The sequence below is a fragment of the Callionymus lyra genome, chromosome 18 (genome assembly GCF_982586985.1).
Source record: "Callionymus lyra chromosome 18, fCalLyr1.hap1.1, whole genome shotgun sequence".
NCBI lineage: Eukaryota > Metazoa > Chordata > Actinopteri > Syngnathiformes > Callionymidae > Callionymus > Callionymus lyra.
In genome coordinates this window covers 13,667,452-13,687,306 of record NC_141835.1, presented here as the reverse complement: position 1 = coordinate 13,687,306, position 19,855 = coordinate 13,667,452, and the positions used below count along the sequence as shown (strand labels likewise).

At 39.9% G+C, this 19,855-nt stretch overlaps 1 protein-coding gene across 1 annotated transcript; it reads right to left on the bottom strand.

Moving 5' to 3' along the window:
• Positions 1 to 7,193: 7,193 nt before the first annotated feature.
• LOC148060573 (serine palmitoyltransferase 2-like) lies at positions 7,194 to 19,769 on the bottom strand. Its single transcript, XM_087779853.1, has 12 exons — positions 19,526 to 19,769; positions 15,675 to 15,857; positions 15,008 to 15,162; positions 12,454 to 12,602; positions 12,254 to 12,378; positions 12,020 to 12,113; positions 10,668 to 10,773; positions 10,389 to 10,608; positions 10,114 to 10,240; positions 8,950 to 9,085; positions 7,793 to 7,922; positions 7,194 to 7,721 (listed from the first exon to the last, which is right to left on the bottom strand). Exons 1-12 carry the CDS (start codon positions 19,673 to 19,675, stop codon positions 7,593 to 7,595), a joined length of 1,704 nt encoding a protein of 567 aa, XP_087635979.1. The 5' UTR covers positions 19,676 to 19,769; the 3' UTR covers positions 7,194 to 7,592.
• Positions 19,770 to 19,855: the final 86 nt, after the last annotated feature.

Here is a 19,855-nt window from a genome sequence, read left to right as displayed (position 1 = left end):
TGATTTTGCTCCAAAAAAAAATGTTTTGTGTGTACAAAAACCAAGACACACTCGCTCAAAACGGTGGCAGTAATCTTACTCCATAGACGTCCGCCATGATGTGACGTGCGTCATTAGTCCCACGCCGTGATGACGCAATGGCGTAATTGCATGAGTCATGAAAAGTGTTTGTAAACAAGTCACCAACCAGGTAATGGTTGTCGTTTTTTGAGAAATGTAAGGGCTTTTATGTAAGTAAGTAAGTAAGTAAGTAATATTTATTTATATAGCGCTTTTCGAGAACAGGGTCACAAAGCGCTTAGACAATCAAAACAATACTCAAAAAAGTACATACTTTAAAGATCAAGATAATACTGAGAACAACACAGGAGTTCGAGAAATTCAAGGAAAAGCCTGAACAAATAGAAACGTCTTAAGGTGTTTCTTAAAGGAGTCAGTAGACTCCATCAAGCGCAAAGAGAGAGGAAGATCATTCCAAAGCTTAGGAGCAACAGCCTGAAAAGATTTCTCTCCTCTGGTCCTGAGCCGTGTGCGTGGAACCATAAGTAGATTCTGATCCACAGACCTCAGAGCCCGAGCTGGGGTGTAAGGCTGGATCAGATCAGTGATGTAAGGAGGAGCCTGACCATGAATAGCTCTGAAAGTAAGAACCAGAATTTTAAAGTTGATCCTGAAAGAAACTGGAAGCCAGTGAAGCGTTTTAAGGATCGGAGAAATGTGAGTTCTCCTACTTGAGCGGGTCAGAATTCTCGCTGCAGAGTTCTGAATCAACTGCAGACGAGACAGCTCCTTCTTGTTAAGACATGAAAACAAACTGTTACAATAGTCCAGACGAGAAGAAACAAATGCATGGATTACAAGCTCCAGATCATGTTCCGACAACATTTTCCTAAGTTTAGAGATTTTTCTTAGTTGAAGGAAACAGTTTCTGGTCAGTTTTCTGCAGTGTTGAACAAGAGACATGTCTTTATCAAATACAACACCCAGTTTTCTCAGGCTCAGTTTGACAGACTGACCTAAGTCACCCAAGTACTGACTCAACCCTGGAATCTTATCATCAGGAGCAATCACCAGAGTTTCAGTTTTGTCCACATTTAGCTGTAAAGTGTTTTCACTCAGCCATTGTTTGATTTCTAGCAAACAATTGACTAAGCTGTTCAGCCTTTGGGGCTCAGTTGGGTCAAAAGAGCAGTAGAGCTGGATGTCATCAGCAAAAATGTGATAAGAAACATCTGGAAATCTCTGAATGATTTTACCGAGGTGAATCAAGTACAGCAAAAACAATAAAGGACCCAGAACAGAACCTTGAGGGACTGCCTTCGACAGATCTGCCGATTCAGACCTCATTTGGATGGCAGATACACTAAAACTGCGCCCAGAAAGGTAAGATGGTAACCATTCTAACACAGACCCAGACAGTCCCACTTCATCCCTCAGTCTTCTCAGCAGGATCTGGTGATCAACTGTGTCAAAGGCTGAGGACAGATCCAAGAGAACCAGAACAGTGAATTTACCAGAGTCAGCCGACATCATGATGTCACTGGACACTTTCAATAAAGCTGTCTCCGTAGAGTGATGTTTACGGAAGCCAGACTGAAACTTCTCATGGATGTCGCTCTGATCCAGGAACAAAGACAGCTGCTCAGACACCACCTTCTCCAAGATCTTGGACAAGAAATTGAGCTTAGAAATAGGCCTGAAATTACTGAGGTCAGTTGGGTCTAAGCCTGGTTTTTTGAGCAGAGGCTCCACAATGGCATGTTTAAATGCATTGGGAAAAACCCCTGTGGAAAGGGAGAGGTTCACCATATTGGTAACCCAGGGGCCAATTACATCAAATACTTTGATAAAAAGCTTAAAAGGAAGGACGTCATCTAAGCAAGAGGATGGTTTCATCTTGTTCACTAGTGCTGAAATATCACCCAAAGATACAGCAGTGAAGGAGGACCAAGAGGAGACTTTTATGCGCGCCTTATAGTGCGGAAAATATGGTACTCTGAAAATAATCGCAAACTTTTTCTCGACATGAGAGTGAGTGGAATTTTTTACGAACTATCACTTTTACATTTAATCGAAAACTTCCTGCGCATAAGATTCATTGGAACTCAAGTAAAACTTCACTGAAGACATTTGGAGATTGCCGATAACTTTAAAAAAAATGAACGTATTTCAATAATACTTGCCTTGAATTTAAACTAAAGGTTTAAACTATCTGGATCCAGGAATCTTTTGAAGGATACGTCAGACTCTTTCTTGCTCACTCCTGCTCCGTTTTTGATCTGCAATCAGATAAGACGACATTTGAAACGCTAAAAAAGGTGTTGACTCGATTTTGTTTTCCCCCACCAGTTTCACAGTCGAACTCGACAAGACCTGAGCGAGACGGCAGCGAAGCGCCGGTAAGACGTGTTATCAGGATCCCGTGAGTTGATGAAAGCACACGAGGAGGACGTCTCCTCGGAAGACGGTGCTCTGCCGAGTGTTGCCCTCGGCGACGTCCAAAGGGAGAGATATAAAGTTAGGTTTGAAAGCGTCTGCTATCGGCACCTATTTTACATTTTAGATAACAGCACCGGCTTCAAAGCGGACAGAAAGTTCTTCTTCTTTTGTGGAGGAGTAGATGCGTTCTTGTCTGACTGAAGAAGTGATGAAAGAAAAAGCTACAAAGTCAGCGAGCGAGAGGTCACTTTCCCTTCCTTGATGCAGCAACATGAAAAATTAAGATAGCAACGATAACATTCCTTTTGAAGACATCTCTACGTTACTTTATGTAAGTTTCAACCAAATTCAGTCGTATTTCTTTACGGAAGTTTTAAGGAGGAAATTAAGAATATAATTCAATGGTTGGGGAGTAAAAAAAAGTACTTAAAAATATATATATATACTCAGGAAAAAGGTTTCAATGAATTAAAAGTTTTCACTTAAAAGTTGATCGCAGAGGTAAAAAAGCAACTTGAGGGAAATAATAAAAATGCTAAAAAATTCAGAACAAAAACAAAGAAATTTAAAAACAACAAGAGAAACTTGAAACACTAAAAGGTTGATTTAAAAAAAGATAGTTAAGACAGCGTAAGGGAAAAATCTAGAGAAAAACCTACCAAGTTTCTTTTTTTTTTTTTTTAAGTCGATTGAAGCGGGGAAAAAGGGATAATTGCATAAAAAAAGAAGTGAAATTCAAATAAAATTGTAAAATAATATCACAAAAAAAGATCTTAACACCATACAAACTAGCAAGAAAGTCTGTGTATAAAAACAATTTAAACATTTAAAAAAAAAAGTTATAATATAACACATAATAGTCACAAAGATCGACTGTAGAAATACATTTAAAATATCATTTTTATAACTAAAAGTTCAGTTAGTTTTATAACAATTTAAGAAGTAAATAGCCAAAAAATAAGATTAATAACGACATATAGTAATACAATTAAAACATTTCCATCAAAAATTGGGAAATGAAGGGAGAAAAAACAGTGATTAAAGAAAAACATCAGCAGCTGAAAGATGTGAAGAACAACAACAGTGTGAATAAAGAAGGACTACTTAAATATTTCATAAGTCGAAGACATTCGTGCAAACACTATTTTGATGACTCAGTGATTTCGGCTGAGGTCAACGGCCCGCAGGTGTTTTTTCTTTTTTTTCTGCAACGTCGAAACCTCTTCCAGCTTCACGCCGATCTTGATTATCTCCAGAGTGTTGGAGCGTGAAATGATCAGCTGGTAAATGTCCCAGCGGGCCAGGGGCTCACTGTGAAGGTGTGGAGAGAGGGAACACTTGAAAGGAGAGTCGAGCATCCAACAAGAAAAACCTGCGCCTGGAATAAGACGGTGATTGAAAACAGCAGTCACTTCAAACTTGTTCACAGGAAATAAAAGAACCCAGTGCAGGTTGCCGTGACAACGTCTCACCCAATAGGAAGGCCCTGACTTGAGTTGAAGTTTCTTTTAAAATACAGGAATCTTTTGTTGCCAACGCTTCTCTTGGAACATCAAAAAACACTTTTCAAACGTTCATAATGTAATGACTTTCTACATCTGGGTCACATTTTTCATTAATTAAAACCTTTTTTCTTTTATAAAATTCTGTGAAAGGCTGTTTTCAACGTATTATATTAAAGGTAAATGAAAATAGGAAAAAAGTACATTTAGATTTATATAAGAGGTACATTAAATCTACATTTTGATACCATTTATTATTATAAATATATTATTATTATATATTATTATAAAACTATTGTTTTTCCTGGTTTTCTTTTATGACAGTTCAATCAAAATAATTGTGTTTTTAACATGACATGATAAAAAACATAAACAATATGTCTATAATTAAAATGACATCTACTTTGTCCATTTTCTATACACAACTGACTTTAAAAACAATTTAAAGATCTAAACATTAACATAACTTTTCCAAATATGAACAGATCGCAAATAAGTTTTCAAGAAATTAAAAATAAATAAGCGCTACCGTCACCCATGGTCTTATAAACCACATTAAAGTTGTTTTTTTTAATTACGGAATATTCTTCTTTATGCTTTAATTCTCCGGAAAAATATGGATGATGAAATGATCATGAAAATGCTATTTAAATAAACTAGTTAGGTACACTAGCTGTTAGCAACTATTTTTGCTTTTTCTAACACTAGTTGTTAGCAATTAGTTTTGCTTTGGTAACGCTAGCTGTTCACAACTAGTTTTTTGATATCACTGGCTGTTAGTAACTAGTTTTCTTTGCTATGGATAGCTGTTAATAACTAGTTTTGCTTTACTATTGCTGGCTGTTAGCAACTCATTTTGCTTGGGTATTACTTATTGTTAGCAACTAGTTATGTTTTGCTATCGCTGGCTGTTAGCAACTAGTTTTGCTTTGCTATCGTTGGCTGTTAGCAACTAGTTTTGCTTTGCTATCGCTGGCTGTTAATAACTAGTTTTGCTTTCCTCATTACATCACTGATCTGATCCAGCCTTACACCCCAGCTCGGTCTCTGAGGTCTGTGGATCAGAATCTACTTATGGTTCCACGCACACGGCTCAGGACCAGAGGAGAGAAATCTTTTCAGGCTGTTGCTCCTAAACTTTGGAACAATCTTCCTCTCTCTTTGCGCTTGATGGAGTCCACTGACTCCTTTAAGAAACATCTTAAGACGTTTCTATTTGTTCAGGCTTTTCCTTGAATTTCTCGAACTCCTGTGTTGTTCTCAGTGTTGTCTTGATCTTTGAAGTATGTACTGTTTTGAGTATTGTTTTGATTGTTAAAGCACTTTGTGACCCTGGTCTCGAAAAGCGCTATATAAATAAATATTACTTACTTACTTACTTACTTTACTATCGCTGGCTGTTAGCAACTCATTTTGCTTGAGTATCACTTATTAATAGCAACTATTTTTGCTTTGCTATCGCCAGCCATGAACAACTAGTTTAGCTGCGCTAACACTAGCTGTTAGGAACTACTTTTACTTCAAGATCACTTGCCGTTAGCCACTAGTTATGCTTCAAGATCACTTGCTCTTAGCAACTAGTTATGCTTTGCCATCCCTCACCGTAAGCAACGAGTTTTGCTTTGCTATCGCTGGCTGTTAGCAACTAGTTTTGCTTTGCTATCGCTAGCTGTCAATAACTAGTTTGGCTGTGCAAACACTAGCTGTTAGTAACTAGTTTTGCTTCAAGATCACTTGCTGTTAGCAACCAGTTGTGCTTTGACATTCCTCGCCGTTAGCAAATAGTTCTGCTTCGTTATCGCTAGCTCTTGTTATGCAACTACTTTTGCTGTGTTAACATTAGCCTTCAGCAACTACATTTGATGTGCTAATGCTAGCTAAAAATGACTGAGCTAGAATGTTACATGTTATCATAGTTGAATCATCTAAAAGTGAGAACTGTACGACGCCATCTCCGCTAACCACATGCACAATCCAAGCATGGGCAGCTGGCGTTTACATCAGGTAGTGATATCGTAATAGATTAGTTACTAACTTGTAACATGGTATAAAAATCCACCAAAGAGTTGTTTTGCTTTGGAGAGAAGTTAGCACTGTGCTAACATTAGCTTGTCTAACGCAAGCTGTTAGCTACAGTTTCTCTTCACTCCAAAGAAAACTGCAGCTCAACCATATTTTCCCGAAGAAGATCTTCAGAGAGATTAATATAGTCAATCTATCCATTTTATATCCTAAAATCTCTCATATAAACTAAAATTGTATCTACTCAAAGTGGTCTCCTCTATCCTAGCCAACGCTAGCTAACACCGTAATGGACTTTTGCTCTTCTCAACATCCGAGCAGCTTCCTACATGTGTAGACGAGAGCAGGAACACGTCCAAACAACCCCGGAAAAAAATCACAGCATTGTTTCCATAATCCGTCTTTATCTTGTGTTTCAGCCGCTCATCCGACCGCATGTGCTCGCGCATGTGTCACGCTACCCACCGTCCCCCTCAGATCCGACACGGACATGTTTGATTAGCGATCAGATAAAAAGGCGGCGCCGCTTGAATTTTAATCAACTCGCCGACGTCTGTCTCTGACATTTGAATTCTCGCTGTCTGGGGGGAAAAAGAAAAAAAAAGTGTCTTGAAATGTGGCTTTTTTTTGCAAGCATTAGCATAGCATCTTTTAAACCGACCACAAACTTGAGAAACGCGTCCCAAGTAAAAAAAAAAACAGGTGCGAAGTTGGCTCATAAATCTTGTTTTTCAGACCAAGAAAAAAAGATGGTTTTCTAACTTCTCTCGCGGCGTCTCCTCTCCAGACGAGCGCTGCTTCTATAAGCGTCTGTAAATTGAAAAAAGATGAAAAAAAAAAAAATGTTTTCCTGGAGATTGTTTTAAAGCCGCTCGGCGATAAATCATCTCGTTTAAATGCATAACTGGGAGGCTGGTAACCAGATTAGGGTGCTAATGCTTTGAGGAAATTGCACGCCGCGACAACGGCGACCGCTGTTTTTCGAAATTCCCGAAAGTGGCGGTAATGGACTCCCGCGTCCCCGTCGTCGACTTCTTCTGATTCTTTTTTTTTGGCGCGTGAAATACGACCGGACGAACGTCGCCGACGTTTGTACGATATTGAAAACAAAGACGACCCAGATTTCCTCTCTCAAGAGTAACACTTCGGCTCTTCTGCGTCTCCATCAAACGAGTCGAGGCGACGGAAGTTTTTAAACCATTATTTTAATAAACTACAGAAGAAAAAAAATTAGAACACAATAACAAAACTTTATTAGCAAATTATATTGACGAGCATTCTGTAAACGAATGCCTGGCAATTAGTAAACAGGGAACAAAAAAAAAAACACTGTAACAAGGGAAGTTCTGCATTGAAGGCACGAGAGGCGGCGACAGACACCTGTAGCAGGTAAACAGACGTTTTGGTTTTTAATCGAAACCATTTTTTTTTTTTTTTTTTTTTAAAACACACGCGTGGATCGGCTTAGAGCTGAAATGATTAGGACTTCGCTGGCGGTCGGTGGTTACGTGTGCGAGAAAGCAGAGATTAAACTTTTTGGTCAATTTGGGATGATTTAAAGTGAGTCAAATAGATCTGCTGCTTCCAGTGCCGGACTCGTCCGTGTTTGTCCGATTTTTTTAACCAAAGTCATCTCGGCACGTCGCCCGTCTCCTGGTACGCGTCGGCGTCGCACGACGGCGTCGGCGACTTCTGTATCCTGCGTCTGGAGTACTTGAGGTGGAGCAGGTCTCCCATCTCGTCGATGGCACTGATCGCCTGTTGGGGATTTGTTTTGGTTAAATTTTTGTGATTGATTGTGAGAAGCTTGGGTGAGAACCGTGACTCGCCTGATCCAGCATCTCCTGCGTGTGAGCCGCCGATAAGCAGAAGCGTGCGCGGGCCTCGATGATGGGGGTCGCCGGGAAGCCCACCACCACCACCCCGATGTTTCTCTTCAGCATCTCTCGGGCGAACGCTCTGGAGGAGGACAGACTAAGAGTCAGCTGCGGTCGTTAAACGTGGTCAGACGTGTGAGCGACTCGGGTCTGGGTCGTACCGCGAGAAAATACGATCATTCGCTCGAGCACTTCTTAAAAGTTAAGAGAAGAAATCCAACGAGAAAAGTGCACTTATTGACATTAAATAATTTCAAGTTAATCACATTATTCAAAATTTACGAAAAATCGTGATTAATCAAAGCCATTTACCACGAAAAAATATTGATACACTTAAAGTAAATATCCCGTTTTATCTCACCAATACTGTATCTGTATTCGACGGCAGTGTTCAATTTTTTTTTTTAAATACAACAATGAGTTGAAACATCAAATAAAGATGGACAACACAAAGAAAATACCCATTTAATAAAAAAAAAACTTTAGTCATTAGATAATTTAAGGTTTATCACATTCAGAAAATATCGATACATTATTATATTGGGATTTATTTTGACAATACTGTATCAATTTACTATCGTCTTTCAAATCAAATATTATTTTTATCACAGCTTTTTAATATTTCAATAGCAATTAAAATAAAAATTAATTAAACATTTAAATTTACAAATTACATGCATATTTTATGTGTTGTAATTAGACTTTAGTCCACTAGATGGCAGCAGTTGTTACATCCTCAAAGGAAGCTAAAGGAACAATAAACCCCCTTGCAAGATCCTGACTGGGAACGAGAGGATACAGTCGACTCCAGCAGTTTTTAAAGCTGATGTTTGGACATTTTTTGGTTTCAAATGAAAGCAGTAAAATTCTGCAACACTAGAGTCAAGTCGACAATACTACAAATATAATAGTTAGTATCACAATATATCATATCGTTGCTGCTGTATTGTGATCTCCAGATTCTTGCTAATACACACGGCTACTCTCCAGATCATCACAGATGCATCAGGTGGAAAGAAGAAACGATGAAAGGGTCGAACAGTCGTTCAAACCTCTAACCTTTTTGATATGTAACGTGTCTGGTCATAGGTATTGAAAAAGTGTCTCACGCGAGCTTGGCCGGCATGTAGATCATCATGGGTACGACGGGTGAGTCGTCGTTGCCGTAGATGACGAAACCCTTTTCCCGAAGTCTCCTGCGGAAGTAGGTGGCGTTCTCCGCGAGTCTCCGCAAACGGTCTCGGCCTGAAAAAGACAAGAATCCGTAAGCATTCTTCACGACTTCGTCTCCATATGTCGCCTGCGTGACGTATAGTGGCTTGATAAGCCGACACAAATTGAAAAGGGGGAACGCTTGAACGACGACAGCTGGTTGGGCTCAGGTTGTTTGATGAATGAAACGAAGGCAAAGGGAAGAAACTCCGGGGACACCCGAGGGAGACGGAGCCTTGTGTGTCATTTCAGTTTTTCCCTTGTGATTTCCTCCTCGGGTTCTCGGAGAAGTCGAAACTTTTGGGGATCGTTCTGCTTCACAAAGTCTCCCTGGATTAATATTCTACGTACGTGTCAAAACAGACGGATCCCACTTCACGCTGAGAATCTAAAACGTCGTCGATAGATTTAATTGAGCGCAAGCATCGTGAGAATTGAGGTTTTAAATACAAGATAAATAGACTCTTTGCGGCCATTTTGTCTGCAGACTTATCCACTTAAATGAACCTGATAGTAGATCCAGCTGAACCACAACATTATAAACTATTAAAAGTTCATGGGATTAAGCAGGAACTTAATCTCTATACATTGCTTATGGTCCGCAGTGGTCAGTACTCAATCATTATAGGTACAGAAGTATATCGTTGAATCAATACTGACTTTTAATGTAACTTATTCCGTTATAGTTTTGATGACACGTATTCAAAACACAGGCGAGAACCTAAAGGAGGGAAGCACTGACACCTGCTGGCCAAACGTGAGAGGCGCAGCTGCTGCCAACGAAAATATTGTTCGACATTATTATATTTAGTTAATTAGAAATTGTTATTGTTGATGACAATTTTACTTTCCTCTTTTTTTATAATCATTATCTTAATATATTCTTTGGTTAAAAAGGATTTTACTTCTTACTTTCTTAACTCTTATCAGGGGTTTTCGGTGTATTCTTTCCAAAATAAATGCCCCCAAAAAAGAAACTTTATTCTACTTTTATCGGCACAAGTAATGGTTTTCTACTTCATTCTTTTAATAATAAAAAATAAGTTCCATTTGTCGCTCACCTATCGTTGTTCCGTCTTCCCCGGTGATGCACCTCATGGCTGTGATGATTTGCTCGGCCACTGGGGGCGACATGGAGGTGGCGTACGCTGCACTGTGGGATCTGGAGCGCAGGTAGTTGACCAGCTCCTGAGAACATGAGACAATCATTTAAGATGATCATAGCTTGAGATGAAAGAATTTATTGAGCTCAAAGTCTGTGTCAGGATGTGAAAATATAAAAAAAGTCTTTCTACAACTATTTTTAGAAGCGCGTCCTAAAAACAACCCTCTCTACCTTCTTCCCTGCGATGTATCCTCCTGCCGCGCCGAAGCTCTTGGTGAAAGTCCCCATCATGACGTCCACGTCGGCGGGGTCCAGGCCGAAGTAGTCCACCACGCCTCTGCCGCGGGGTCCCAGAGCCCCGATGCTGTGGGCCTCGTCCAGGTACAGGTAGGCCCGGTAGCGCTTTTTCAGGGCTACGATCTCCGGCAGACGTACGATGCTGCCCTCCATGCTGCAGGAGAAGGGCAGGGGTGAGCGTGAGGAGGATCCCACGACGGCCGAAAGACCTACCTGTAGATTCCCTCCACCAGGATGAGGATCTTCTTCCAGGGCCGGTGGGTCCTGGGCTGACCTTGGACGATGGATTCCTTCAGCAGCTTCTCCAGACTTTGCATATCTGAGAGGAAGAGACGTCTTTAAACACACTTGCTTTGAACCGCAAATCCTCGATCCACAAACACCAACGGAAAGCTGATAATCCAGGCTTTCTCTTGCATGAATGTATTGTATAAGAGAAGCATAGACTAGATTCACCTGCACAAATGACACTTGCTACAATAACTTCGAAGGATCAGTACGATTAAAAACATTCAAGATTCAAGAGTCTTTACTGTCTGACTTTTCTCCGATTTAATAAAATGACATTTTTAAACTAATTCTGGTTGTATATATATATAGCAATATTTTTGCTGTATCGATAACCAACAGCAATGTTATGCATATTTGGCTTCAAATCATATTTATTCTAATTATATTTCAATAAAGTTTTTTTTAAATGAACAATTCTATTTTTTGACATGAAAATATTAAAGGAGTTTGTTCATATTTGTGTTGCAATTAAACTTCCGGCCACAAGGTGGCAGCAGTCATTACTTTCTCCTGAGCTAAAGGAACAATGAAACCAATATCCCAGCGATGACTGAGGACGAGAGGATACAATCGACTCCAGCAGCCTTTAAAGCTGATGTTTAGAGATATTTTGGTTTTAAAGCGAATGAAAGCAGTTACTACTTTGTCAAGAGTCAAGCAGCTTGTAATACTTGCAACACCAGAGTCAAGTACTCGGAAAACACTACAAATATATCCTACAATATCATAATTTATTGTATCGTTGACCCTGAATCATGACGCGGAACGTACCGCAAGTTTCATGATAATACAAATTTGTGGACCTTAAAACAATAGCGTACAGTGATCAGGTGTCTTTTTATTGTTTTCTTTCTTCCTTTGCTTGTATTAAAAAGTGCAAAAAAACATCAAGCTTTTTAAAGATGTATGAACTGAACGTTGTGTGATATCTATAATGACTATTATTGTCCATCGGAGGCGTCTTGTTCAGTGCTTTTTTAGTGTTTTTATTTTGACAGTTAAAAAGTTAAATGAATATATTTTATTCTAATCTATATTAATCATAATACGCAGGCCTGGTCTACAGAGAAGGAGTATTTTATAATGAAGCTATCAAATTAAAAATCAAAAAGATAGATCGCAACACAAAACACAGGGGAAAAAACAGATAAAGTAAAACATCGTATAAAGTGGAAACCAACTTTAAAATCTGCTGCATGGATGCGTTTACTTAGAGGGAGTTAAAAAGAGAATATTGACAAACATGTACATATTGAGTTACGCATTGAGCTCACTGTTGTGTTTGAAGACTCTGATGGTGGAAGCCGAGAGTCGTGCCCCGAGCACCAGGGAGGCGTGGTTGAGCTCGTCACTGAGGATCAAACAGCCCTGAAGACAAACACTTATTGAAATATCACATGAACCTGTGACAACGATATCACTTCTGCTAGTATCAATACTTCCTCTAGCCACAGGGGGTGCTATTGCTTGATTTAACAAACAGAAACGTGAATAAACAACGGTCTTACTTTTCCGACAAGTGCTGGTATGTTCATGGAGTTTGTAGCAAATCCCATTCCGAAAGTCATCGCCGACTCCACGCCGAGAAATTCCGCCACCATCTCCTCCATCTTCTCGTGAAGGTCCAGATTCCCTTGAAAGGAGGAGAAAAATTATTTACTAAATTCAAAAAAGGTGATTTTTTTTTTATTATTATTTTTGTCGTTACCCATCTCCTGCCGCGTGCTGGAGACACCGGCGCCGTACTTCCTGGTGATCTCGGCTGCAGAGGCCACGCACGGGCCCACGTTCTCGGCGAAGCCGAGGTAATTGTAGGAGCCCAGGTTGATCACGTCGTGCAGGACTCGACCCGTGGACCTGCGAGACGAACGCACATTAAAGCTTTTTATTCAGCAGGCATGAAATTAAAAGGTCGAGTAGACGTTTGGGAAGGTTGATAATTAAATAGAAAAGTTATCTATTATTGCACACAAGGAGCTGTTAAGTGTTTCCACACCGGAAATCTTTTGTAAAATGTAGCCATTAACTCGTAAAAGGATGAAGGGCTGAGAACAGCCAAAGTGCACACTCAACTCAACTAAAAAAAAAACAGGAACAGAAACCCTCAACTGATTGGATGTTCCAGGAGAAACAAGTTGATTTCACTTTTCATTTCTGTTTTTTAATAATCGTTTTATTTAATCAGATGAATCGATGGAATAACCAACGCAGGTGTTTGTGTCAGAGTGATTTTGAACCAAATACATCATTTTGTTGCGACTCACAGTTTTTGTAGCACAAATATCACATAAAAACACCAAAAAACACAGCTTACTTTCTCTAAACTTCGGTGCATAGGTATAAACCTGCAGCCCAGGGGCCACTTGTGGCCTGTGAAAGGATATTCTGCAGCCCCTGAATCTTAACGATAAGTACAGGCCAAGCAATGTCGGATGGTAAAGGAATTAAATTGATAATATGAATATGCTTAGCTTAACAAGAATGTACTCCTGATGGCCCACGCGCCAGTTCATTTCTAGACCCCTACTTTTAAGTCAGTGAGACTGAAATAAAGTTTAAAACTGAAAATAATCGTTTCTCCTTAGTGGACATGTTCGGTATCCATCTTAATTTCAGGCCTGATCGTACCAGTACTGAGGTACGAGTTGGATATTCAATTTTTTTTGTATTTTTTTGATTGTTTAAGCACTTTGTTACCTGGTCTAGAAAAGTGCTATATAAATACAAATTACTTACTTACTTACATTCACTCGTTTTCCTTAAGTGGCGACAAAGAGTTTTGTCTTAAAGTCCATCGACCATGTATTTTAACAATCCCTCGGCTGGTTAGTTGTATATTATAGTGGTTACAAGAGGTCACAAGAGGTTTGGGCGCCTGTGTTTGCGAGTGAAAGTGCTTAAATATACCTATTAAAACTAGGACATCCTCAATATATCCAACAATGAAGATAATATCTTGCAAGAATCTCTCACGGGAAGCGTTTCCTCAGGAATGCTCGTCTACCTTTTGTAATCATCCGCCTCCTAACAGACGTCGCTCGGCTGTGTGCTGAGGTGTGTGTGTGTGTGTGTGTGTGTGTGTGTTTGATTGACAGGTATGTGGCAGGCAGCTTGGGAACCGAGCGTGTTTTTGCTTGTTTCAAGTCGACAACTGTGCTCACTTTGACTATTTCCACCGTTTGTCTTCCCCTGACAGAAACACAAACTGCAGCAATCCTGCAGCAAGAAGAGACCATTTAAAGGGTTCCGCTCCGTTATCTGGATTTTTTCCCAGTCATTCCATGTCGCATTGACATTTACACAAGACGATCACGCACAAAGATAAGAATTTTTTTTAAGCTCACGTAGCTGAAGGAAACCTCACAGCCACGGCAAACAACAGAACAATTATGTGTAAATAATAGTAAAAACATATCAGCTCATTTATTCCTGATACGACGAGGTTAAAAGAAATATTTTTCTGTCATAAAATGTCAAAATAATACATTACACTATGTTCATTTATTTTGTGACAATGGCCAAGATATAATGTATGAAAAAATATTTAAGGATTTGATTGAACATGTCTAAAACTGAATTTGCAGCAGACTTTGGTTGTGAATTATAACAATTATTAAATGAACATAGAAAAATGCTAAATTGAAACAATTTAAATTAAATAAGTGTCTTATTCTTCATCTTAATTAAAGTAAACGTAAAAACTAAATTATACTTGCCTACAGTATTTTAGAATTATATTAACCATGAATGGGTTTGTTATTCTTAATGGTGGTGCTCCATTATTAAATATTACCCATTAATAATTTTATTTACTTCTTCCATTTAATTTATTGATTTAACATGTTCACTAGTTGACTTTTAAAATTTGTGTTTATTGTCACAAATGTATCATGAATATTAAATTATATTTAACTATCAATTAAACTAATTATGAATATATTTTATAGATTAAAAAGTATTTCAACTGCATGTTATTAATAATAATAATAAGTGTATTCTAATTCAAGTTATTTTTTTCCCCTTTGCAACAAATTATTTAACTTTTTTTAAACAACCAAAATTATTTAATTGTATTATACAATAGTTGTACTTCTATTGTATCATTTATTTATTCAAGACATTTTTCAAACAGATATACATTTACTATAACTAAATGTACTATAATTCTGCTAACTAGTAACAGTATTGATTTACTATATAATTTCAATATGTAAGAATATTGACTCTTTTGAGCATAAACACAAACACGTTACTGCACTTACTCGAACGTCCAGTTGTAGTCGTGGGAGACGCGCTCGGCCAGCTCCATCTTGGCGGTGGGCGTGCTGCACACGGGTCGGTTCCAGTTGTCCCGGATTCGCATGTAGACGTTCCGCGTGTAAAAGTCCTCAAAGTCCTGGTAGAGTGGCACAAAGTCCTGGACGCGAGGGGTTTGGAGAACATCGTGAGACGGAGGACACACAAGAAAGGAAGTGACTCCACATTTATCTTCGCTCTCATGAAAAAGGAATAAAAAATTGAAAAAAGAATGAGCCTATCAAATGTTACGCAACGACAAATCCTGGGCCGATACCTTCTCCCTCTTGGCTCCGACATTGAAAGCGTTACACAACGCTGGAGATTTAAAAACTCCTCGACTTCCTCCATTTGTGTTTCACGAGAGATAACGTGGACTTTAAAACAATGTAAGAATCCTCCTTCTCATATCTGTTGTTTTGTCTTCAGAAGTCCGGGAAAGAGCCGCGATTACGAGGCCGTGGCGATGACGCAAGACCGGTCACTTGACACCCGACCCACTTGTCATAGACACAATGGTGCGGTTCTGGTGTCACATAAGTAAATCGAGTATCACGACCTTTACAAATCCCGCACGCAATTCATTTTCGACGTGGTTACCCCCCATGTCCACCGTGTTCACATGTTCCTCACCCGTTGTTCCTCGCGCTCCGTGGCAATGCAGCACTTCTCGATGTTCCAGCGCCGCAGGAAGTCCCGGAAGTAGCCGAAGAAGGTGAGTACCACGTAGCTCATGTAGGTGAGCACGGCAATCACCATGGGCGTCTCCTCGAAGGACTCCAGGAAGGGTTGCTTGTACAGGCCGTTAGCTTGCGCCTAGAACGACAGGGGTCGCAAGTCTGTTTACTTTTAATGCTTAGCGCTATTGTTGCTAATCCTGGCGTAACAGCGCCATCTAGAAAAAGACCAACATAACAGTTTCAAAGGAAGGATCCTTCATGTTGGACTGTGGGGTACATCGTGGTATTCCCATAATAGGGAAAGAAAGGTCTTTATTTCTTAGCTTTTCTGTCCCAGCTACCATTTTGAAAGAAAAACTACCGCAATAATGGGAAAAATGACACCTGAACATTCTGGTTTTACAACTGAACTTGTAATTATAATGTCATTATGATGTTCATTGCGAGCTTCTCGTGTCACTGCGATTGGGTGTGTCGTACTCAAAACACTTGCAAGAAAACAATAGGCTTGTCAGCATGGTCGATGTAAATCAGTGGTATTCAAATAAAAATGTCATAAGGGCCAGATTTTCATTTCGTAATCCCATTACAGCAAAGCCCTTCTAGTAGTTATTAGACAAAAGTAGCTTCAAATAGGTGCTACATTATTATCACATGACTTCATTTACTGTTACTTTTAGAATATAAGGCCAATTAAAATCGATTAATTATCTCAAAAATCTTCAGTGCCTACTATAGACCTTAAGTACTAATTCCGGTTTTACTTACTGCACCCGAACTGATTTCATTTGGTACACACGGTTTAAAAAAAAAAGATATGCCAAAATGCTGCTAAACTACAAAGCCAGCATGGTATATATCTGCTTTTCTCTATATTTAGACGCCTTTTGAACCCTTTATAAGTAAAACAGCATTCGTCTATGAGAAAAACATTTAACTTATTGTATCTTTTAACTATCGTACATAAATTATTTTGAGTCGTCGGGGTCATTAGAGTCTTAAAACTTTGTGTTGTCTTTTGATTTCAATATTCATTATCTATGGGTAAATGGGGCGGGTCCGAGGGCCAGATATGGCCAACGGGCTTTAAGCTGGATAGCCCGGATGAAAACCAACATGGACGCCAGTACTAATGATGAAAACTTGGCATTTAGTTTGTGCCTTCTTCAATGGCATCACTGGTGTTCTCTTGCTAGCTCAGTTCAGACTCGTCCACTTTAGCTTATTTGACAGGTACTGACCAATGCTGACCTAGAGATGCCAAACAAGAGCAGCAGCTTGTTTGTAATAATAATAATAATAATAATAATAATAATAATAAGAGCTTGCGTCGACTCTATATAAACCCCAAACAAACATGTCGACCACCTCGCCACCAGACATCTCGCTCAAGACCGATTCCATAATCAAATCAACGAAGCTGGAATCCTCACGAGCGTGACAGAAAGAATTCCAGTTCCATCACCAGACCTTCAGCGCTCACAGCCATTAAGCACAACATGTGACCGGTCATGCTTTCCTCTCAAATACCTCCGTGAACTACAGCCCCCGACACTGAGTAACCAGAGTCACTCATTCTCTAAAAGGTACGTGAGCCAACAATGGTCGCCTTTCCCTTGCTACGCATCAAGACTTTATGCTTCGGAATAAAATTTAAAAAAAATGACTGGATAATAAACAACTAGCCGTCATGAGGCTAGTCAGGGAGGAGATGATTGACAGTGAGCCGTCATCAAGTTCACCAATCATTGGCAAGTGTCATGAGGTGGTCAACAAGTGTATTCACTTCTAATCCACTTTTCACATTTGAAGATGGTAAACTGGATAAGATTAAAATGGAGTTAGCTCGAAAATAGACATAATTCTGGGTATTAGACCACAAATGTTCTCACGAAAACATGTGAAATCACTTGAGATTCACATTGTTTTTAAGTGTTCTGGTCTTGGCTCGGTTCTGATTCTACTCAAGATGTCAACGTCCACATGTGAATCCAGTTATAAGTATAAAAAAAACATAACCATTTATAAAAAGAATCAATAAATGTTGAGGGAGCTCCTGTTGACCAATGAGGTGTTTGTGTGTGTGTTTTGGTAAATTTGACGTGAGACGGGATACTGTGTCGTCAATAAAGTTTCAAGACTTTATTGGAACTTTATTGACAGCGATGTTTCTCGAGCTTTTATAAGGAATTGTAAAGAAGATACAAAAAGTTTAAGATGTTCATGTATTACAAAATCAATGTAGTATTGCAAATTTGGAGTCACACAGAGTTATACTACGGGGTCTCGCGGAGTAATACTACAGGGTCTCGCGTAGAAAGTAATACTGTAGATTCTCCCAAAGTAATACAGTAGAGTCTCCCGAAGTAATATTGTAGAGTCTCCCGAAGTAATACTATTAAATCTCGTGGAGTAATACTATGCAGTCTCGCAGAGTAATAATACAGGGTTGCGTAGAGTAATGATATGAGGTCTAGCAGAGTAACTATATGGGGTCTCGCAGAGTAATACTATGGAGTCTCACGAAGTAATAACATGGGGTCTCGCAGAACAATAACATGGGGTCTCGCAGAGCAATAATATAGGGTCTCGCAGAACAATAATATGGGTTCTCGCAGAGCAATACTAAAGAGTTTTGTAAAGTAATATTATGTGTCTTGCAGAGTAAAACTACAGAGTCTCACAGAGTAATAATAAGGTTACTCGGGGAGTAATAAACAGTGACTTGTGATACGGCTTCCTAGTTTACCAACCTCTTACAGGTATTTTCGAGCACCGTGTACAACATAAAATGTGTTCCATAAGTATCACCAGAATGAATAAATATGGCTTACAAGGTGTAATGGTATTTTTAATAAAAATCTATTTATTTATTGGATTTCGTGATTTAGTACACATTTGAAGTTGGTCTGATAACGACTAGAAGGGCTTTGCCATTGTAGGATTAGGAGGTGTTTAAATGGAAACGGAACTATAAAAGTATCGACACTCCTAGTTAATAGCACAAAACTTTGCGACGTCAGTATCAGACACATAGAGGTATAACAGACGGACATTTAAAACTCTTCTGGACGCCCGAGCTAGGTTCGACACATACTAAGACATGCTGTAAAGTCTATGTCCATCTTTTACCCTGGAAATACCTTCTTTTTTTCCCCCTCTATTAAGTTTCTCAGGAGATAAAAGCTTGGGTGTCTTTGCTCCAGCTGCTGCCCCCGTGACCACAGCTTCAGTTAACACTATAAAAAAAATAAAACCTGTTCAGGAGATGTAGATGAAGAGTTGTGTGTCTGCAGGTGTGTGTGTATAACTTAAACGGATCGAGTGGAAAAAGCAAATACGCATCTTCAAGCACCGACTCTTGACACTCGACGCGCATGTTTTGGTCCGAGGGAGGAACCAGGAACTGCAACAGGACTCTCTAGTAACTGTCTGCGCCATGATTAAAATAGTTTGTTTTATAACCTTCGTTACATCATTTTTTAAATAAACTTCTATTTCAGAGTTTTAAATAAAACATGTCCGGCTGCGCCTTTAAGAAGACTCCATGAAGCGATGACACATGGACATGAAGAGCCGAAGAAGCATCACTTCTCGACAAGTCAATAAAAAAAAAAAAAGAGCCGGACATGTTTCTAGGAGTGAAAACAAAATGTCGGTTTGATGACACTTTAAAAAACAAACAAGTGTCGACACTAGCGAAGGAGGATAAAAACGGCGACGGTTTTTTGTGATGAAAGTTTCGCCGGAGCAAGTTCCAAAAACTCCCGGGGATGTCTCCAGCCTCCTCCGCCGGAGCCTCACCTTCTTTTCCTGCCTGCGGTCGTGAGCGGCATCATGGCAGCGATGGTGGCTCGGCAGCGAGCCGTTGCTGGTCGTCGTCGCCGGCTTGACTCTCGCCCGCCGGCGCACTTCCTCGTCGGCGGCGGGCTTGGCGCTGGAGCTCTCCGTCATGGCTGGGTCCTCGCTCGGTTAGCGAACTGGTTTCTGCATCCGCCCGCCGCCCCCGGAACACGAATCGACGCCTCCGGTGCTCGTCCGCCACAGGAGGGGCGGGGACAAGAGAGCGGGGTGGGCGGGGCTTATTGTGCAACATGAGTGAGGGAGGGGCGGATGGCGCGATGATCACGTGGT

Excerpts from the sequence above, each read along its gene's own strand:
- LOC148060573 (XM_087779853.1), bottom strand. The coding sequence starts at position 19,675 with ATGACGGAGAGCTCCAGCGCCAAGCCCGCCGCCGACGAGGAAGTGCGC. Across the intron at positions 15,163-15,674 it reads CGGAGCGCGAGGAACAACGG|GACTTTGTGCCACTCTACCA; the intron begins GTGAGGAACATG and ends CCTCGCGTCCAG. Across the intron at positions 12,603-15,007 it reads GACTACAACTGGACGTTCGA|GTCCACGGGTCGAGTCCTGC; the intron begins GTAAGTGCAGTA and ends TTCGTCTCGCAG.